At 46.2% G+C, this 20495-nt stretch overlaps 1 protein-coding gene across 5 annotated transcripts in view; it reads left to right on the top strand.

The window, feature by feature from the left end:
• Positions 1 to 20495, top strand: part of ATP11C (ATPase phospholipid transporting 11C) — a 68973-nt gene that overhangs the window by 38002 nt on the left and 10476 nt on the right. For all 5 annotated transcript variants that reach the window (XM_058196746.1, XM_058196748.1, XM_058196749.1 and 2 more), the window contains exons 13-28: positions 47 to 187; positions 2175 to 2332; positions 3714 to 3785; positions 5908 to 5981; positions 6592 to 6695; positions 7077 to 7258; positions 8338 to 8589; positions 9785 to 9959; positions 10210 to 10312; positions 11059 to 11204; positions 12229 to 12288; positions 14005 to 14132; positions 14577 to 14712; positions 14846 to 14911; positions 15885 to 15988; positions 17692 to 17845. In XM_058196746.1, the coding sequence (XP_058052729.1) occupies positions 47 to 187; positions 2175 to 2332; positions 3714 to 3785; positions 5908 to 5981; positions 6592 to 6695; positions 7077 to 7258; positions 8338 to 8589; positions 9785 to 9959; positions 10210 to 10312; positions 11059 to 11204; positions 12229 to 12288; positions 14005 to 14132; positions 14577 to 14712; positions 14846 to 14911; positions 15885 to 15988; positions 17692 to 17845 (2055 nt within the window). The remainder of the gene's footprint in view (positions 1 to 46; positions 188 to 2174; positions 2333 to 3713; positions 3786 to 5907; positions 5982 to 6591; positions 6696 to 7076; positions 7259 to 8337; positions 8590 to 9784; positions 9960 to 10209; positions 10313 to 11058; positions 11205 to 12228; positions 12289 to 14004; positions 14133 to 14576; positions 14713 to 14845; positions 14912 to 15884; positions 15989 to 17691; positions 17846 to 20495) is intronic.

The following is a 20495-nucleotide window of genomic DNA, read 5'->3' as shown; positions in this document are numbered from 1 at the left end:
TGTGCCCCTCTTTTAAAAAAAGGAAACTCTTCTTTTTTCCTTCTAGGTTGAGTATGTGTTTTCGGATAAAACGGGAACTTTAACGGAAAACACCATGGAATTCATTGAGTGCAGCATTGACGGCTACCGTTACTGCGGCTCCTTTTCACAAGTGGATGGAAAGAAGTCTACAGGAAAAGCAGACAGGGTACAACATTCCCTTTCCACATTTCTAGCATTAGAAGTTGGGGAGCAGAAAAAACCTCTGGGCTTCTTTTTGTCGTGTCCCACTCCTCCGCTGATGGCCGGGTCAGGGAAATCCGAATCAGGTGTGCCTCTGCAGCTCTGCCAAAGTCCTAGCAAAGTCCTCAGGGCAGGCAGGAGACCAGAGAGTGACTTCAGCAAGATATGTTTAGACTTTGCCTGACTCAGAGAATGCCAGAAAGCAGGTCCTTTATATAGGCCATGGGGTGTGGCTCCATGACTCAGCACTTATCCAGGCCTGCCCCTCCCTTCCTTCTGTTGCCTCCGTCTATCAAGTCTTCTGATGCGAGGGTCACTCCAGTCTGCAGCTTTTGGCAATTGACCTCCCTCAGGCTCACATGCTGTGGAGGAGGGGGAGGGGTCTAGTTGCTCCGTTTGCCTGGGCATGGAGCCAGAGCTGGGGGCTGGAGGTATTTCCTCCTTTTCAGCCTGTCTGGGCATGGAGCCAGGGCTGGGGCCGGGAGGCATACTAGGACATTCCTCCGTGTTCGGAAGCAGATAAGAAGGCCCCGGCTGTGGCGAGATCGGACGAGACACAACACTTTTGATTTTTAGATGCCCCTTTATGTGGGATTCATAGCTGCATCTGCTTGGCCTACACAGGTCTCTGTTGTGGCCCGCCAGCGACCAGCAGAGCTGCCAGCACATTTGGACAGTGAGGAGGTTGGGGAGGATCGTGGGCCAGTCCTGGAGTCTGGGGAAGGCTCGAACAAGGGCTCTGAGTTGGAGGCAGAGAGGGGGCCAAGGCCATCTGGTAGTTCTTTGCTGCCTCTGGAGACTCTGGAGTCTGACATCAGCAGGGCAGAAGAACAGCATGAGGCTGTTCCCAGTGTACGCATGTGCAGAGCTGCCAGAAGACAGGAACAATTAAGAAAAAGGGTCAACTTGGGAGTAAGGCTTGGAGATGATTGGCCCCCTCCCATAAGATAGAAAAGAAGAGCGAACGGGACGTGAGCTTTTGCAGGAAGCAATTAGTTCATCTGGTCGGTAAAAGCTGTGGAAAAGTTCTGTTTGACTCTGTGCTAAGTTTGGCCTTGCCTTGGGTATGGCAATTAGTTCTCTGGCAGCATTCCAAGGGAGATGAGGTGGGTGTTTGTAAACACTCCCCTGAAAGCCTGTTTGAGAAGCCTTTCGGACTGGGAATGACAATAATTCACAGCCGTATGAATTAAAGAGGTTTGCAGGGACTGTGCTGTATACTTACTTTCTAAGGAAGCCTAGGTCAGAACAGTCTCTAGCTCTCTCAGGAGAACCTCTAGCCAATAAGGAAGCAGAGTGCCTCTTCTGGAGTTGAAGATCCATAGCCCTTGTAAGACAGGCCCTGATACCTTTGGGTTTATACCTGTTTGCATTAACTGTTGACCTGGATGAGGAGAAGGGGCATTCTATCCAGTTAATTTTAAATTAAGCTGGTTTAATATTTTACACAGTATGGCAGGGCTAAGAATGTTGACGCCCAACTGTCCAGCTCAGTGGATCCAAGGGTGAAGGATATGATCGTGGTGTCCCATCTCCCCCAGGTTTGACTTGAGGACAGAAAGATGGGACAGTTGAAAAGATGGGACAGAAAATATGGGACAGTTGGAGCAGAACCTTCTTCAGAAGCAGCAGTGGAATTCAAGTTGTTTTTTTTTACTACCGGTTCTGTGAGCGTGGTGTGGCTTGGTGGACGTGGCAGGGGAAGGATACTGCAAAATCTCCATTCCTACCCCACTCCAGGGGGAAGGATATTGCAGAATCTCCATTCCCACCCCACTCTGGGGGCCAGCCAGAGGCGGTATTTGCCAGTTCTCCAAACTACCCAAAATGTCCGCAACGGGTTCTTCAGAACCTACTGAATTTCACCCCTGTTCAGAAGCCACCTTGGACTGTAGGGCCTGAAATTCTCCCGGTTTAACGTTGTTTCTTCTCTTTGTTGCCCCCCTTTCTAGAAACAAGAAGAACTCTTCCTTCGAGCGTTGTGTCTCTGCCACACGGTTCAAGTCCAGCGAGAAGACGAAATCGATGCGGTAACTTTGCAGCCCGTAACGAAACGAATCTATGTTGCAGCTTCTCCAGATGAAGTGGCTTTGCTACAGGGGGCTCAGAAGTAAGGCCCTTTTCCCCTACCACTGTATTATTTTCCCCCTCCCTCCCAGTTTCACTTGAGTGTCATGCAGACGGTCGATGAATGGCCAATTCCATCTTCAGTTGCTGAGAATTTTGTTATATTGTACGATTGGCTCACCGGGAGATCTGTTCCCGTGCCCCCAACCTACACACTGTTCTTGACTTACAACCATAACTGAGCCCAGAACTATAGACGTATGTCAACCTGGTCACTAAGTGAGCGTCACGCAACCACACCCGGTTTTACCTGCTCTTTTGTGGCAGTCGTTTCAGAGAACGCCACGGTGGTTACGCGAACGTGGTTGGTTCAAATGAATCCGTTATATCCATTTTATATTTTGCGCCAGGAACAAAATTCAAATGGGCTGCAATAAAGATGGATTTGGGTTTGATGCGAGAACTTTCTGTATTAACCTCAGTGTTGGTGCAAAACCCACGCAGAGCAATTCTGAACTCCCATTCTTAACACCTGGCGGGGTGATGGGTTTCCCAAGAGAAGTGCAAGTCTTAAGTCTGGCGCTCACATTGATCGTGCTTTCGGCGTGAAAGATTAAAATTATGCCTCACTTTGAAGTGGCTTCTGATGCATGAGGGCAGACTTATGAAATTATTCGACTTGTTTGACTTATGAAATCAAAATACAAGTACCCTCGACTTACGAGCACAATTGGGAGCAGAACTTCAGTCGCTAAGCAAAGGGGGTTATTAAGTGATTTTGCAGCTGATTTTGCAACCCTTTTCTGCTACGGTTGCGAAGCGAATCCCACCGTCGTTAAACGAACCCGGCTTTCCCCCTTTGACTTTTGCTTGCGGGAAGCCATCTGGGAAAGTCAATAACGACGATCAGGTGACCCTAGAACAGGAAACTGTCATAAGGACCTGCCAGTTGCCAAGCCCTCCCCAAATTTTGATCAGGTGACCACGGGAACTTCGAGATGGTTTTAAGTGCAGGGACCGGTTTTTAAGTCGCTCTTTTCAGCACCGTTGCAAGTTTGAAAGGTCACTGAACAAGTCGAGGGCTAGTGAAAATAGGATGTAAAAACTTGGAACCGATCCAGCAAAAGGAAAAAGAGCTGAAAGTTTTGTAAAGACCTTGAACTCCGTGCCCATCGCGATGGCTCCTCCTCTCCATAGCCCAGGAACAATCCTGCCCAAAAATCGCCTTTCTGGTCACCCTCCTCCTCCTGCAATCTTTATTTTATTTCGTTTTATTTAATTAATCCGCTGGTTTTTTTTTTTTGGTTTTTGTTACTACCTAAAGGGTGTGCCTGTGCGATGCATGTACGTTTGCGTGTGTGACTGTGTGCGCGTTGTTTTTTTTTTTTTTTCAACGCCATTCTGTCCTTTTTGTTCATTGACAGGTATGGTTTCACTTTTCTAGGACAAGAAAATAACTTCATGGCAGTAGAGAATTCCCAAAAGCAGATTGAGAGGTAGGTGCATTTCAGAGGTGGGTTTCAACAGGTTCCGACCCGTTCTGGAGAACCGGTAGCGGAAATTTTGAGCAGTTTGGAGAACCGGTAGTAAAAATTCTGACTGGCCCCGTCTCCCCATCTATTCGCTGCTTCCCAAGTCACGGCTGATCGGGAGGGAATGGAGATTTTATAGTATCCTTCCCCTGCCACCACCCCCACCAAGCCACACTGGTAGTAAAAAAATTTGAAACCCACCACTGGGGCGTTTGCAAGTTAGCCTCTTCCAAGGAAGGCAGGGCTACAGTTGTGGCCAAAATTGTGGAAACCTTTTGGGAAAAGTTGTAGTTTTGAGGTTTGATGGCTTAATAACACCACTTTTTTTTTTTTTTTGGAGTTTCAAGATAATCCTATTCCACTGCTGGAATGGCCTGGGAATAGCCTAAATCTTAACCAAATTGAAAATCTGTGGAGCCGACTAAAGAAACTGGTTAGTCAGAAGCGACCCAGCAATAAAACCCAGTTAATAGAAGCCATCATTCAATCTTGGTTTCACCTTAGAACAGCTGCAGAACTCAAAGACTTGGTTCACTCCATGGGAAGATGTTGTAAGGCCGTAATTCATGCTAAAGGTTACCCAACTAAGGATTAACTGACACGGTGATAGTTTTGGTATTTCTCGTTTTTTCTAGGGTGATCATTTTTGTAGCTCGTTTTTTAGGTGTTTCACTTTTCTTCTTTATACTGTAACTGCTATTCTAATAGCAACTCCTTCATAAAAGTGATTGTGTTACATTCTTATTTAAATTATCTTTCCATTGATTTATAATTTTATGGTACGACTCCAAAAAAGTAGTAATTTTAGTAGTAATTTTATGATACTACTCCCAAAAAAAAGTGGAGCTTTTTTTTCTTAGTTTTAGAAAATAACACTTTTCCCAAAACAGTTTCCACAATTTTGGCCGCTACTGTAGTTACAGGAGCACGAATTAAATTTCAAAAGGATCCAGAATTGAACTGGCTGGCTTAATTTTGGTTCCCCCCTCCACTCCGATTTATTTAGCCGCATTCGTTGAGCTTCGCGCCCAAACCTTTCACGTTCATTTCTGTTTCTGCAAACAGGGGTGTTGAAATTCCATCCATGTTTTCCTAATGAATCCTTTTGCGATACATAACTGAAACTTTAGGTGGGGTTTGGAAGCAGAGTGGCCCATCACAACCCCTCTTGAGATATGGATCCTGACCCCCAACTTGGTAAATGTGATTTTGATCGTCATCATCATCCAAAAATGATGATGATAACAGAATAAGCAGAGTTGGAAGGTGCTTTGGAGGTCTTCTACTCCAACCCCCTGCTCAAGCAGGAGATCCTGTACCATGGGTGTCCAACCTTGGCAAATGACATGATGATGATAATGGTCATCCAAAAATGATGATGATAACAGATAACAGAATAAACAGTTGGAAGGGACCTTGGAGGTCTTCTAGTCCAACTTCCTACTCAAACAGGAGATCATTGTGATCATCGTTACCATCATACCACAAAGCATCGATGTTCTCAGACGAAACCTTCAAGGTTTGAAGGAAGCTTTTAGTCCAGGGGTGTCCAAACTTGGCAACTTTAAGACTTGTGGACTTCAACTCCCAGAATTCGCTGGCTGAGGAATTCTGGGAGTTGAAGTCCACAAGTCTTAAAGTTGCCAAGTTTGGACATCCAGATTTAGTCTTTCCATTCATCCTGGTGTCATACCTGGAAGCTGAGATCCATAAAATTCCAGAAGAATTCACCATATTTGGGACACCAGGACAATTAGTGTCTGAAAAAAAAATGCCTAAAACATACATGCATACATAAGTTTTTTAATATAGTTTCCCTGGAATATTTCTGCAATTCTGTTCTGCAAGTAGTCTTGCTTGTGTTTACATGCACCTTTATGTTTTACATTGTTCCAGTTAACGTCTGTGTTTTATATTTATGATTTAGCGTCAATCATAAATCGGTTTTGCTGGGAACTTAACGTACGGTCCTGATTTTCTTCACGCCTAGCGTCTTCCTTGTTTGAGTTCGATGGGGTTAGAATTTCTATCAGTTCCTCACCGCTAAATATTCCTTCTCTTTCTTCCCTTTAAAAAAATCCCCAAGATATGAACTTCTGAATGTCCTTGATTTTGACTGCGTCCGTCGCCGGATGAGCGTTATCGTGAAGATGCCGGATGGTGAGTAGAAACCTGGGATATCCTTTGATAGAGGATAGTGATGGCTCTCACCTTTTTGCCATTGCGTGCCAAAAGCGGGGGGGGGAGCGCAGGGTGGTGGTGATCCGGTAGCGATGGCGGCGGGTGGTTCGGAGAACTGGTAGCAAAAAATCCCTGCCACCCCCCATCCCAGCTGAGCCACGCGATCATCAGAGGTTGTTGTTGTTGTTTTACTTTTAAAAGCATTTTTTCTTCGGCTGAAAATAATGCTTTTAAAAGTTAAAAAAAAAAAAGACTGATGATCGCCCAGCTCAGCTGGGATCATCAGAGCCTTTTAAAAGCATTTAAAAAAAAGAAAAAAGAAAAAATGCTTTTAAAAGGCTCCTCTGACGATCCCAGCTGAGTTGCCTGATCGTCAGAGGCTTTTTTTTCTTTTAAAGTAAAAAAAAATGCTTTTAAAAGCATAATTTTTTTACATTCTTCGGCCGAAGAAGTTATAGAAAAAATGCTTTTAAAAGTAAAAAAAAAAGTTGGCCACGCTCACATTACCCCCCCCTCACCAAGCCACGCCCACAGAACAAATTTTGCATTTCACCACTGCCTTGTATCTTGTACTGTCCCTGTCTTTTAGGAAGAATATTCCTGTTTTGCAAAGGAGCGGATTCTTCCATTTTCCCACGGGTCCCTGCCGCTGAAGCACAAAGGACAAGAGTCCATGTGGAACAGAATGCAGTGGTAAGTCCTTCAGACCTTCTGTGGTTGTAGATGTTCATCATCTTCAACTTAAAGGAAAGAAATTGGTGGAGCCCTTCTTCTCCTCCTCCTCCCCTTCCTTCCTTCCTTCCTTCCTTCCTTCCTTCCTTCCTTCCTTCCTTCCTCCCTTCAAGAGGGCATAGTTTAGAATTAAGAGGGCAAACACCTTCTGAGATTGGCTCTCCCCATGGAGAAAATCAGTCCAGGGTATTCTCTGCATCTTCGTGTCATCTTAGCAAGCGGCAGTCCCAGCCAGCATCGAAAAGCCGCCATCTATGGGCTCTATTTCAGAATGGCTTTGGGTGCCTCTCTGCTGGAATGACTTGGCTTCAGGGATGACATCTTCTGCTTGTTGTCCCTCAGGATGGGTACCGGACACTCTGTGTGGCCTGCAAAGAAATATCTTCCGCGGTCTACAAGGTTCTGGAGGCCCAGATTAAGGAAGCCACCGTGGCCCTACACAACCGAGAAGCCAGGATGGCCAAAGTCTTTGATGAAATTGAGAAGGACATGCGTCTGATTGGCTCCACCGCCGTAGAAGACAAGTAAGCCCCACCGCCTAGTTCAGATAACCCATCGTGCCTTTCAAGGCAGTTGAAATCTCAACATCAGCAGCTTTAATCAGATGGTGGTATGGTGTGCCCAAATTCTTCTCTTCAAGTGGGAAACCTTTCATTTTGCCAGTTTATTAGCCACATGAGTAAGGGCATGCTTTGCACACCAACTTTCTGCGTTCAGAAAATATGGGGGGTTACCAGGGGTGAAATGCACCCGGTTCGGACCAGATCGCCCGATCCGGTAGCGATGGTGGCGGGTGGTTTGGAGAACCGGTAGCAAAAATCCCTGGGGGCCCACCCACCCATGCCCAGCTGAGCCAAACGATCGTCAGAGCCTTTTTTTTTAACTTTTAAAAGAAGAGATTATTTTAAAAAAATGCTTTTAAAGGGTTAAAACAAGGCTCTGACGATCCCAGCTGAGGTGCCTGATCTCAGAGCCTTTTTTTTTTTACTTTTAAAAGCATTTTTTAAAAGATAAAAAAGCTGAAGCCTGCTAGGCAAAAAATGGGGGGTGGAGGGGTTTGTTAGAGAGAGAGAGAGAGAGAGAGAAAAGAAAGAAAGAAAAGGAAGGAAGGAAGGAAGGAAAGAAGGAAGGAAGGAAGGAAGGAAGGAAGGAAGGAAGGAAGGAAGGAAGGAAGGAAGGAAGGAAGGAAGGAAAGAAAGAAAGAAAGAAAGAAAGAAAGAAAGAAAGAAAGAAAGAAAGAAAGAAAGAAAGAAAGAGGGAGGGAGAGAGGGAGGAAAAAGGATGAGGGCTCTGCCTCCGACACAGAGCCCTTATCCGGGCCTTCCCCTGACTCCAGGACTGACCCATGGTCCTCCCCAGCCTCCTTACTCGTCAGCTCCGCAGGCTGCTGGCGGACCACAATATTGCTGTCCTCGATGGGTTGGTGTACATAGCTCAACCGCTTCCTTGCTACATACATGTTCTGAAGGACCCCTTTCCTAAAAAGAAACCGAGTGATTTGTCAGGGGTTTTTTTTTGGGGGGGAGGGAAGGGGAAAATAGAGAGGAAGCTTTGAGGAAAATCCCATCCGTTGGTTGAGTCATTTCCATCGGTTTTCCTGTAGACTCCAGGAGTTTGCAGCTGAAACCATCGAGGCCCTCCACGCGGCAGGCATGAAGATCTGGGTGCTGACAGGAGACAAGCTGGAGACCGCCCAAGCCACCTGCTATGCAAGTCGCCTCTTCCACACCAACACAGAGCTCCTGCTGCTGACCGCAAAAACGGTGGAGGAAGGCGACAGGAAAATGGAGCAGCTTCACGAACTGCTGATGGATTACCACAAAAAGCTGGTGACCGACGCGCCCCAAGGGAAGAAGTGAGTGGGGACCCTAAGCAGCAACCGAAGCACTGTTTCTCAACCTTGGCAACTTTAAGAGGTGTGGACTTCAACTCCCAGAGTTCCTCAGCCATGAGTGCAGGCTAGGGAAATCTGGGAATTGAAGTCCATACTGTCGAGATTGAATCCCTTCACTACTTCTGAGCTTCTATCACTCTTCAACTTGCCATTCATATGGGAGGATGGAGGGGGGAAATGGAATGCTAAGATTTCGTCTACGGACTGTAAAAGCCTGAACCTCCCCAACTACTGCAGGTGTTAGATGGATACATGGACTGTTCCCAAAGGAAGATTTATAATTGGACAATGTGAACACCCGAGATGGGGAGGAAGGGAATCTATTGTTTAACTAAGTGAGCGTTTACATGAGAAAACCGGAGCTGGTTTCGCTTCTGCAGTTCTGAGATGGTGTATCCAACAAAGTTATTCTTTGGGGAATTCAAAGATCCCGAGAGCGTCTACTTCTTTTGAGTTTGCTAGTCGGACCGTTGACACACACCTCTTAAAATTCTTAAAGTTGAGAAGCACCAATGTATGAAGGGTATGGGTCAATTGCCACTGCGACATTTTGCGGTAATGTAAGTCTGGGGCCTCCAAACTTGGCAACTTTAAGACTTGTGGAATTCAACCCCACCGGAATTCCTCAGCCAGCATCCATGGCTGAGGAATTCTGGGAGTTGAAGTCCACCAGTCTTAAAAGTTGCCAGATTTGGAGAGCTCTGAACTCGAGGCAGACAGAGAGGAGACATCCCTAAGGATGGTCTTTTGTGGCCTGTGGTATTTGGAGCTGACGTTGTTCCTAGTGCATCCACTTTTAACGTAAGAGCTGATCTCAGTTGGACCTGCCTTGGTCCCATTAAATCACGTTGCTTGATATCTTGAGTTCTCCTTGTCTTTCTTCCTGGATCTCTTTCTTGCAGAGAATCCATAGCTGCTGTTTTTCCATCTCTTCTCTTTTCCTTCTCAGCTAAAGAAGGGTAACCCATTTAAGTAGCGCATAAAAGACATTTCCTGACACGTCTGACTCTTAAAGGATTAAAACAGCCAGAAGAATAGAAGGGTTGCTATTCCTTGAGTTTCACTTATCCTCATTTTCTTCCTCCTTGGCTCTTCTGACTACAGCTGGGGATCATCTCAAGGTCTCCGGCCAACAAGTCACCCTTCTCTGTTTCAGAAACTGGGCATCTAGTTCTGACTATGGACTGGTCATTGAAGGGGCTACCCTTTCCCTGATCCTTAACCCTTCGCAAGATTCCAACTTCTCCCATTACAAGAACATCTTCCTTCAGATCTGCCTGAAGTGCACCGCCATCTTGTGCTGCCGGATGGCCCCGTTGCAAAAGGCTCAGGTGTGTTGATGCTTTTCTGTAAGTGAGCCAAGCCACTTCCTGTCCCAGCAGAACCTGGCACGGGACAGCCTTTCTTCAGTGTGAATGCTGGAAGGCACCTCTTTGGAGAACAAACCCATGACCATAAATATCCGGTCTGCTCTTGACTTCGGTCTTCAGGGGGGTGCGGTCCTTGGGAAGCCGGTTCAAAGGTGGGTGGGGAATATCTCAACCAACCTTTCCTGATCCACCATCCATCTCTTCCCCATAGATCGTCCGCATGGTGAAGAATTCCAAAGGCAGTCCCATCACGCTGTCTGTTGGAGATGGTGCCAATGACGTCAGCATGATTTTGGAAGCTCACGTGGGCATCGGTAAGGAATGCTTTGACCCATAGTGGGGTCTTCTCCCTCTGGGAGTGTGTTGGTCAAAGGCAGGAGTCTCCAAAAATGGCAACTTTAAGAGTTATGGACTCCAACTTCCAGAATTCTGGGAGTTGAACTCCGCAAGTCTTAAAGTTGGTTAGGTTGAGAAACACTGGACTAGGTGATCCTACTGGTCCCTTCCAACTTTATCATTCATGTCTGGCTGGGGAATTCTGGGAGTTGAAGTCCACAAGTCTTAAAGTCACCTACGTTGAGAAACACTGAACTAGGTGATCCTTCTGGTCCCTTCCAAGTTCCACCTCTATCATTCGTGGCTGGCTGAGGAATTCTGGGAGTTGAAGTCCACAATCTTAAAGTCGGCTTGATTGAGAAATACTGGACTAGGTGATTCTTCTGGTCCCTTCCAACTCTATCATCCATGTCTGGCTGGGGAATTCTGGGAATTGAAGTCCACAAGTCTTAAAGTTGGCTTAATTGAGAAATACTGGACTAGGGTATCCTTCTGGTCCCTTTCAACTCTATCATTCGTGGCTGGCTAAGGAATTCTGAGAGTTGAAGTCCATAAGTCTTAAAGTTGCCAGGTTTGGAGACCCCGGGTCAAAGGAAACGGCGCACATGAGCTCCACAACACATAGGAGCCAGGCTGAGAGAGCTTCTATAAAGTTCTGGAGGATCTGGATATTGAGGCCTCTGATGTGCATGGTTGACTCTGCTCCATTCTTCTCCTCGGCCAGGTATCAAGGGAAAAGAGGGACGCCAAGCCGCCCGGAACAGCGACTATGCCATCCCCAAGTTTAAACACTTGAAAAGACTGCTCTTGGGTCACGGGCATTTGTATTATGTCCGAATATCCCATCTTGTACAGTATTTCTTCTATAAGGTAAAGGGAATGGCGAATTGGTTTGAGGTGTGGAGGGGTCAAGGGGAAGGCAGGTGGGGGTGGTGGTACTATGCCGCTGCCAGTCCTTGGGGGATGCTCAGGAGAAGGTTAGCAGGGAAGCAAAACGCTCTTGGGAGTTGGGGGGACAGAACCAGCAATATCCTTGGGGTAGGGGGCAAAATGGGAATGAGGGTGGACAGAAGAATGGAGTGCAGGACCCGCCGTTTTGTACGTCACACTGATGTTCAGTTACTCCATTCCACAGGTAGTCCTTGACTTAGGACCAGTTGCTTAGCAGACTCCATTGCAGTCATAACTTGAGGACTATTTCTAGTCTCTTCTTCTTTTTTTCTCTTTGTTCTGTTCTGTTCTCTATTTATTCTCTCTTCTCTTCTCGTCTCTTCTCTCCTCTCCACTCCTCTCCCCTTCCTCCTCCCTCCCTTCCTCCCCTCCCCCTCTCTCCCTTCCTTCCTCCCTCCCTCCCTCTCTCTTCCCTTTCCTTCCTCCTTCCTTCTTTCCTTCCCCTCTCTCCTTCTCTCTTTACTTCCTTCTTCCTCCTCTCCTCTCCTCTCCTCTCCTCCCCTCTCTATTTATTCTCCATTCTATTCTACTCTCCTCTCCTCTACTCTATCCTACCTTACCCTACCCTACTCTATTCACTCTTCTCTTCTCTTTATCATTCTATTCTGTTCTGTTCTGTTCTGTTCTGTTCTATTCTACTCTACTTCGCAAAAAGTACATAAAGATACAAGAAAGAAAAGTCTGATGCAAAATGATGGTCTGCTAATAGAGAATAACAAACCAAGAAAATTGAAAAATGGTGTAAACAACCTAAGCACCATCCACCACCATGCCAATTTAATGGGAATTCACAGCCGAAGGTGGAGAGCAAAAGACTGGGATAGAATATACATTTAAAGGTTTCTCTCAGTTTTAAAATGCGGTAAAAAAACATTTACGTCACCTAGTTTTCTTATTAACATGTTTTTTTTCTCTCCCCCCTCCCCCCTCATATTTCTTTTAGAACCTTTGCTTCATTTTCCCACAGTTTTTATATCAGTTTTTCTGTGGCTTTTCACAGCAGGTAAGTTGACACCGGTTGGGTGGCTGTCATTATTGTCGTTGTGATCAAAACCGGTTGCTTAACTTGGTCAATTTCCATCCATTCTTCCTTGTCTGGCCTTCGGGTGCTTTGGAAAATAGCTTGACCTCCTTCCTCCTCTCTGTGGCAGCCCCTCAACACTGCTATCATGTCTCCCCTGGTCCTAATCTTCCCTAGATTCATTTAACACCCATCCTCAAACAGTTATGAGATCGAGTCCAGTCACGTGGGGATTCCACAGTTGCAACAACTTCAACAGCCAAAATTCCAGGATCACTGGTGGCCATAAGTCAAGGACCATTTGGGGCAACAAAATTCTTGTTTTCCTTGCACCTTCAGGGGGATTGGAAGTTTGGTGTTATTTTTCATGAAGGAGGGCCAGTCTGTATCCCTTCCCAGTTTGAACGAAGGGGGAGAAGAAGCTCTCTTACAATTATATAAATCATGCCTTTCATTTTGTCTTCTTTGGTTTTGTTTTGTTTTAAATGGTTCCTCTTGCCAACCCAATAGAGAAGTTGGTCCTTCAGCCTCCCTCTTTGTCCTGCAAAATTGCAGCTGCTAGCAACCCCCACCCCCTCTCTGCCCTCCCTCCGTCCCTCCCTTTTGGGGGAAAAAAGACCCTCCCCCATTAACAAAAGAAACCCCTTGCATCCCAAACCACTCCTGCGTTGAACTGACTCTCCTGCAAAGGGCAGGTGTGAACGGATGAACGAGGGGAAGCTGTTGTGCATGTGGGGGGGACGTCCAAGCGACTCCAGGTTTGAACGATTGTTTCCTAAACGAGCGAGCGAGCCCACTGTTTCGTTCTGCAGCTGTCCCCATCATCCTTGGAGGAGGAAGTGGGCCTGCAGCTGCCCTCAAAGGACTTCAGTTTTGGGCTCTTTTCACCCAGAAGGAGGCCTTCTCCTCCTTCTTCTGACTGCCTTGATTGTCCTCCTTAGGTGAGGCCCACTGGAGCCACCTCATTAGCTAGGGGTTGCCAAGGAGCCATTGTCCCAGAAAAAAAATCTCATTCAGGAGGAAATAATGAGCAAAACAGATGGACGGCTCCAGCGGGCCCTCCTGTCCCAGCGTGTTTGGTCCAGCTGGACTCAACGAGTGGGATTTTGCTGCTTCAGAGGGACTTGGTTTCGTCTTTCCAGGCCTTGGGAGTTTGCAAAGTGGAACGCAACAATGCAAACCTGGTTTGCTTTGGTTGCTTTGACGTGTTCTTCAAAAAGGTTTTCAGGCATTTTGCCCCCTAAAAAATAATAATCACAGAGTGGTTGTCTTGCCCCAAGATTTGATATTGCTGATAGTTGGGTGGTTGGAATCGTTGCGTGTCTTTGCTAAGAATCTATGTGTTGGTGACAACTTTTGTATTTTTCTCACACTTTTTGCCTTGGACTTTCAAGAAACCATGAATGGGGTTTAACATCCTTTGTTCAATAAATCAGATGCAATATATATACACGATTGTTCAATAATTAGATAGATAGATAGATAGATAGATAGATAGATAGATAGATAGATAGATAGATAGATAGATAGATAGATAGATAGATAGATAGATAGATTATATATATATTTGGAATACAGGATGGTCCAATAATTATATTCCCATATTTATTTGGCCATCTTGGATCTGGGTGAGAGCAAAACCTGAAATCAACCACCGAAAATGATTGTCTGCTCAAGTCCTTCTCTTTTTCACTCCAGCCTCTCTATGATGCGGCTTACCTGACTATGTTCAACATCTGCTTCACCTCTCTGCCAATCGTGGCCTACAGTCTCCTGGAACAGCATGTCCCTATTGATGTATTGTTGGCTTTCCCAAAGTTGTATCTGTGAGTATGAGATGATCTTCTTCTTCGTCTTCTTCTTCTCCTCCTGCTCCTTCCTTCTCCTTCTCCTTCTCCTCCTCCTCCTCCTCTTCTCCTCTTTCTTTCTTTCTTTCTTTCTTCCTCCTCCTCCTCCTCCTCCTGCTCCTGCTCCTTCCTTCTTCTCCTTCTCCTTCTTCTCCTCCTCCTCCTCCTCTTCTCCTTCTTTCTTTCTTTCTTTCTTTCTTTCTTCCTCCTCCTCCTCCTCCTCCTCCTCCTCCTCCTCCTCCTCCTCCTCCTCCTCCTCCTCCTCCTCCTCCTCCTCCTCCTCCTGTCAATCTTGCAGGCAGTGAGATAGTTCCTTGGTCTTATTTCACTGACCTCCTTTCTCAAGCTCTTTCTGGATGCAGTTTGCATTTCTGATATCTTGGCCCTGTATTTGAGGTCCAAATTTTGTGTTTTTCTTGGTAGGAATGTTTCTGACAACGCCATGCTCCAGTTGAAGCCTTTCGTCTACTGGACCTTCCTGGGCCTTTTTGACGGTTGCGTCTTTTTTTTCGGTGCTTACTTTCTTTTTCAATCTGCCTCGATAGAGGACAACGGAAAGGTGAGGCCCAAAGTCTACATCTTATTTTAAAATGTGTTTATTTTAACCTGCAATTATTTTACAGGCACTGTTGTCTTCAAGGCAGCATCCAGCAATATTTCTTAATTGCAAGTTTTGCCCTTGTGTTTTTCAGATGGCAGGACTCTGGACGTTTGGGACAATGGTTTTCACTGTCTTGGTCTTCACAGTCACACTAAAGGTTACCGTTCTTTTTTATTATTATTATCGTTAAAAAATACTCACTTTTGACAGGCTGGATCTGATATTACAGATCTTGGTGAGATTAAATTCTTGCCCTGATCCAAGTGACACCTGTTCTCAAAGCCAACTGGATGACAGGAACAACTTTGTCAGGGTTTCAAGTAGCACCCCCAATGAAAGAAAACTCTGAGGTCTGAAGTTCCTCAAAGTTCCATTTTATTAGAGATGTCATATTGGCACATCTGGGAAAACCTGAATCTGAAAGTTTCCAGGTTTCCCCCACCCAAAGGAAAGTCCAAATCCCTGCCCGACACCCACATATCCATCACATGGCCCCATCAAAGCACCGTCCCCAACTGGAGATGCCTCCCAGTTCCAGCCGTCCAGATGCAGGGCAAGATGTCCTTGACTCTCTGAGAAAGGAATGTTGTTATGACTATATATCACCCCGGCTCCATACAATCCCCCCCTCCCAGTTTCCCACAGCAGTAAATGTGGCAAGCCTGAAGATTCAACAAAGATGTCTTCCAGGCCTGTCAAACTCATCTTGGAGGAGCCAGATTGGAAGTAGTGGTGATTTTGATTAGGATCAATAAAAATCAGCACAATGTGAATTTGAGGTAGGAATGAGGGGTTGCCACAAAGAAGGGGGAGTCCAGCTATTCTCCAAAGCACCTGAGGATAGGACAAGAAGCAAAGGGTGGAAACTGATCAAGGAAAGAAGCAACTTAGAACTAAGGAGAAATTCCCTGACAGTCAGAACAATTAATCAGGCGAACAACTTGTCTGCAGAAGTTGTGAATCCTCCAACACTGGAAGTTTTTAAGATGTTGGATAACCATTTGTCTGAAGTGGTGTAGAGTTTTCTGCCTGGGCAGGGGGTTGGACTAGAAGACCTCCAAGGTCCCTTCCGACTCTGTTATTCTATCCTAATGTCAAATTTCTTGTTTGTTTCTTTTTTTTTTCCATAGCTGGCATTAGACACTCGGTTCTGGACATGGATGAACCACTTTGTCATCTGGGGCTCCTTGATTTTCTATGTCTTCTTCTCCTTCTTCTGGGGAGGCATCATTTGGTAAGCATTGCCAAGACTTCACAGTTTCCCCAGCACAACACAAGATGGTCCCTTCGTCAATGCCTCTGCAGAGTCCTAAACTTTTAAGCCAAAGTCAGTTTGAAACGGATGCGCAGCACCCCAACTTTAATCAGCATAAACTTATTATCTCTGGAGGTTTAGGAGGAAATGTTGGAGGTGGCTGTTCTTGACCTCCAAACTGAAATGGCTTCAGAGCTTTTGCCACAGCTCAGAGTCCCCAGAGAATTGCAGCCTGATTTAGCTCGTGAGTTTGTAGACTTTGCCAGCTCAGTGGTTTTCTTTTGAATGTTCTGCTTGGTGACGCTTAGAAGCCATCAAGTCGGTTGACTCTTCTGTTGTGATTAGATGGACCTCCCTGGTGATATGTCCTTGAGATCTCCAATAAGACTCTCGGTGCTGCTGTAACTGAGTCCATCTGCTTCGCTGCCGATTGTCTCCTTCTCGTTCTTCCCACCATTCCCAGCCTCAGAGGCTTCCCCAGGGAGAGCTAGATCTTTGCATCCTGGGCGCAAAATAAGACAATTTGAGCCTTGAGTGAGAACACTTGAGTTGGTTTGTCCAATGATCCATTTGTTTCTTTCCTTGATTGTCTGTGGTCTTCATCACAGGCTCTGACCAGGGGTGAAATTCAGCAGGTTCTAACAGGTTCTGGAGAACCGGTAGCGGAAATTTTGAGCAGTTTGGAGAATCGGCAAATAACACCTCTGGCTGGCCCCAGAGTGGGGTGGGAATGGGGATTTTGCAATATCCTTCCCCTGCCACACCCACCAAGCCATGCCCACCTAGCCACACCACGCCCACCTAGCCATGCCCACAGAACCAGCAGTAAAAAAAAATTGGACTTCACCACTGCTTCAGAGACGACCATCTTAGAGGATTGGGTTGGGGGAAGGTGTTGTCTTTATGGGACCAATGAGACAAACATCCCAACCAGAGGAGCGAATTCTACTTTAATGTAAAACCAGAGTGACAGAATCCACGGCTAAGTTCCCGCCACCTCTTTTACAGCCTGAGAAACTAGGGAGGGTCTCTCCTGAGGTTTTCCCCCTACCCACTCTACAGCTGCAGGCTGTTCTGTCTTTTATCTGACCTCGTGGGGTGAACCAGATGGGAATCCCAAGCAGATGAGCTGAATCCTACTTTAACGTAAAGTGAAATGGACCAAAACTTTCAATTCTCCTGACGTCTCTTTTACAGCCTAAGAAACTAGGGAGGGTTTCTTCTTGCCCTACCGGCTCTACGGCTGCAGGGTATGCTTTCCTTTTCTCTGACCATTCTCTTGGCCCAGTCTCCCGAGGCCTTCCCCACATACCTTTGTAGAAGTGGATGGGTTAATTCAGGATAGGGCAGATGGGCCTGGAATCTTGACCCCAGTTCCTCGTAGGATGGACTCTAATTGTCGTGACTATCCCAGTTGATGCTGTCTGGCTCAAATGCCGAATTGATGCATGTCTCTTTCTTGTTTTGTTTTTCTCTCATTCTCTCTCTCTCCCTCCCTCCTCTCTCCATCTCTCTCTCCCACCCTCTGTCTCCCTCCTTCTCTGTCTCTCCCTCCCTCTCTCTCTCTCTTCCCCTCTCCCTCTCTCTCCCCCTTTCCCTCCCTCCTCTCTCCATCTCTCTCTCCCTCCCTCATCTCCCTCCATCCCTCTCTCTCCCTCTGTCCCCTCTTCCTCTCCTCCCAGGCCTTTCTTGAAGCATCAAAGGATGCATCATGTTTTTGCCCAGCTGCTGTCCTTCGCCTCTTCCTGGCTGGCGATTTTCTGCCTGATCTTCATCTCCCTCCTCCCCGAGGTCATCGGCCTTGTATTTCGACATCTAAAAAGGAGAAGCAGCGAGGTAAGAGTGGAGCAGAAAACCTGTGAAGTTGAAGAATGGATCCCGCTCTTCTAAGCCAGGCCTCGTGCGACACCACGGACAGGTGTTCCCTGCAGTTGTGTTTTCTGTGGAAAAAAAAATATTGTTATTATTTTTTTTACTTTCTCCTGAATGTTCAAACAATTTCCACCCAGTTCAACTTGGCTACAATGGACAAGCAAATGATCTCCCCATTTTTCAGTCTGAAGATAGGTTAGCCATCAACCATGTCATCATGGGAGAATCCATCCCAATCAGGACTGGTCTGAAGTGGGAGAGGTTTTATTTTTCCAGAACTACATTTTGCCAAACCTCCCATTTCAGTCTCGGGAAATCCGGCAGGAACCAGGCACGGAGTAGATACTGCCCTGCCGTGCATGGTTTTAAAGAAAGAAGAATTTAGTCTAGGAGGCCCTCAACCAGTCTGAATGCCCTGTTTTTCCTCTCTCCTCCTGCAGGAGATCCATTCCCCAAAATATGCAGGGTTGAATTTTTCAAGCTGGTATCCTTGGTGGAGGGATGGGGGCTGAGTTTCTCTCTCTTTCTCACCATCTCATGCTTTGCAATGTGCATTGAAGCTTGAGTCTCAGTGAAGAGTCCCTTGCCAGAGTCCGTGGTTTATTTGGATCAAGCTGCCTTTTTAAACCAGATTAATTTTTTCAGATTTGGGGTCCTGGAGACAAGAAACCAAAGGGAACCTTGGCTGAACGCATCCATTCTGAAACTTAGGAGCATAGTTATGGCTGGGGCATTCATTCTTTCTCCAACCTTATCTGGAGTTGGAGGAAAAGGAGGTCACCCCTGACCATGGTTTGAGGCAATGTAGGTAGGGTGACCAATTGGGGTCACACATAAGAAGGGAGAAAGGAGGGAGGCCATTTAAGGTGTGGTTAGTTGAGTAGAGGGAAGAACGAAAAGCTGGAGAGTGAAATCTTAACTGGGATCACTAAACCGAGATCAGCTTTTTTGTATCAGTCCTGTTACAATGCTTGTTTCATACCGGTGCTGAGGTTTTGTTCCACACTGTGGAACGAATACAAGATGTTATTATTATTATTATTATTTTGTCTTTTAAGGTCTTGCAGTTGGGCCTATCCAGAGGGATTTTGTTCCGTTCGATGTGTTAGAGGGGTCTTTGTTTAGGGGGGAAAGGGATGAATTTAATTACAGGGTATTGTAAAATGGAAACCCATGCTTTGTGTTGGCTTGTAATGTAAGTTTTCCAGTAAACTTTGCACACAGAATATGTTGGAAGAGTAGTTTTTGCTAGAGTATACAATAAAAAAATGTACCTAGCCACCCAACTTCTCTAACCGAAGACAAAAGCAGTAAAAACTGTAAAACAGGAAAAGGGGAGAGCAAAATGGAAACACAAATTTCAATAATTATTATTTTTTGCTTTTTAAAAAGAATTAAGCTCAGGGATGGCATTCGACCGGTTTAAACCGGTGTGGCCGAGAGGATTTCCGCGTCCCAGCTGTTTTAATTTCCTAGCACTAATGCAGAAGTTGATTTTTTTTGTTGAAATGCACACACGAAGTGAGCGATCACCGAACTGGGTTGTTAAACCAGAAGGATCCCACCACTGATTAAGGTTATGGAAGGACACTTTACGGTTTGGTTCTATCTCTTCTTCACGGAGACAATGCAGATTTCCTCACATTCTCAAATCCGAAAGCGGGCAAGAGAAGAGGGGTGGACGAGGCTGCAACCCCACGTTGCAAAATTTGCAACTTGAGAGATGTTTCCCCCTCCCTTGTAGAACCATCTCCGCTTGGGTTGGGATGTCCTTCTGGTGGTAGGTATGGATGAAAGAGTGGGACGCAGTGGCTCAATGGTTAAGACACTGTGCTTGTCGATCAGAAAGGATTGGCAGTTCAGCAGTTCGAATCCCTCGTGCCGCGTAACGGGGTGAGCTCCCATTACTTGTCCCAGCTTCTGCCAACCTAGCAGTTTGAAAGCACGTAAAATAATGCAAGTAGAAAAATAGGGACCACCTTTGGTGGGAAGGGAACAGATTCCATGTGCCTTTGGCATTTAGTCATGCCGGCCACATGACCACAGAGACGTCTTCAGACAGCGCTGGCTCTTCGGCTTTGAAACAGAGATGAGCACCACCCCCTAGAGTCGGGAACGACTAGCACGTATGTGCGAGGGGAACCTTTACCTTTATGGATGAAAGGGAGGGTCCCTTGCCTGACTCTTCCTTAGTGGACCTACTGTAGCTTGAAAGTGATGATGTCCACCAGCCCAGGAGGCCTTTCAGACAGTCTTTGGAGTCCCAAAGATGTTTTTTTCCAAAAGACAACTGGACTTTCTTGAATTTTTTTCTTCTTTGCTTGTCATCCGAGAAGCTTCTTCTTCCAGTTTTTGTTTGACGCTAGAACGGAAGAAGCAAAATGTTTTCGAAGCAGAAAAATAACCCAGGAAAGTCCAGCTGCCTTTCAGCAAAAGACAACCATATCTTGGATGATGGAGAATTTCCATAGATTCTCTGACCGATCACAGCAGGACAGATCTCCTGAACCTTAAGTAGAGCTTCTCTGTCCAAGAGCACACTTTCCCAGGCGTGAGATGCCTCAAACGTCTGGCTTCCCATTCGACCGACCGCTAGTCAAACTCCCGGTTTTGC

This window comes from Ahaetulla prasina, chromosome 11 (genome assembly GCF_028640845.1).
Source record: "Ahaetulla prasina isolate Xishuangbanna chromosome 11, ASM2864084v1, whole genome shotgun sequence".
Lineage (NCBI taxonomy): Eukaryota > Metazoa > Chordata > Lepidosauria > Squamata > Colubridae > Ahaetulla > Ahaetulla prasina.
This window is presented reverse-complemented; position numbering and strand designations above follow the sequence as displayed.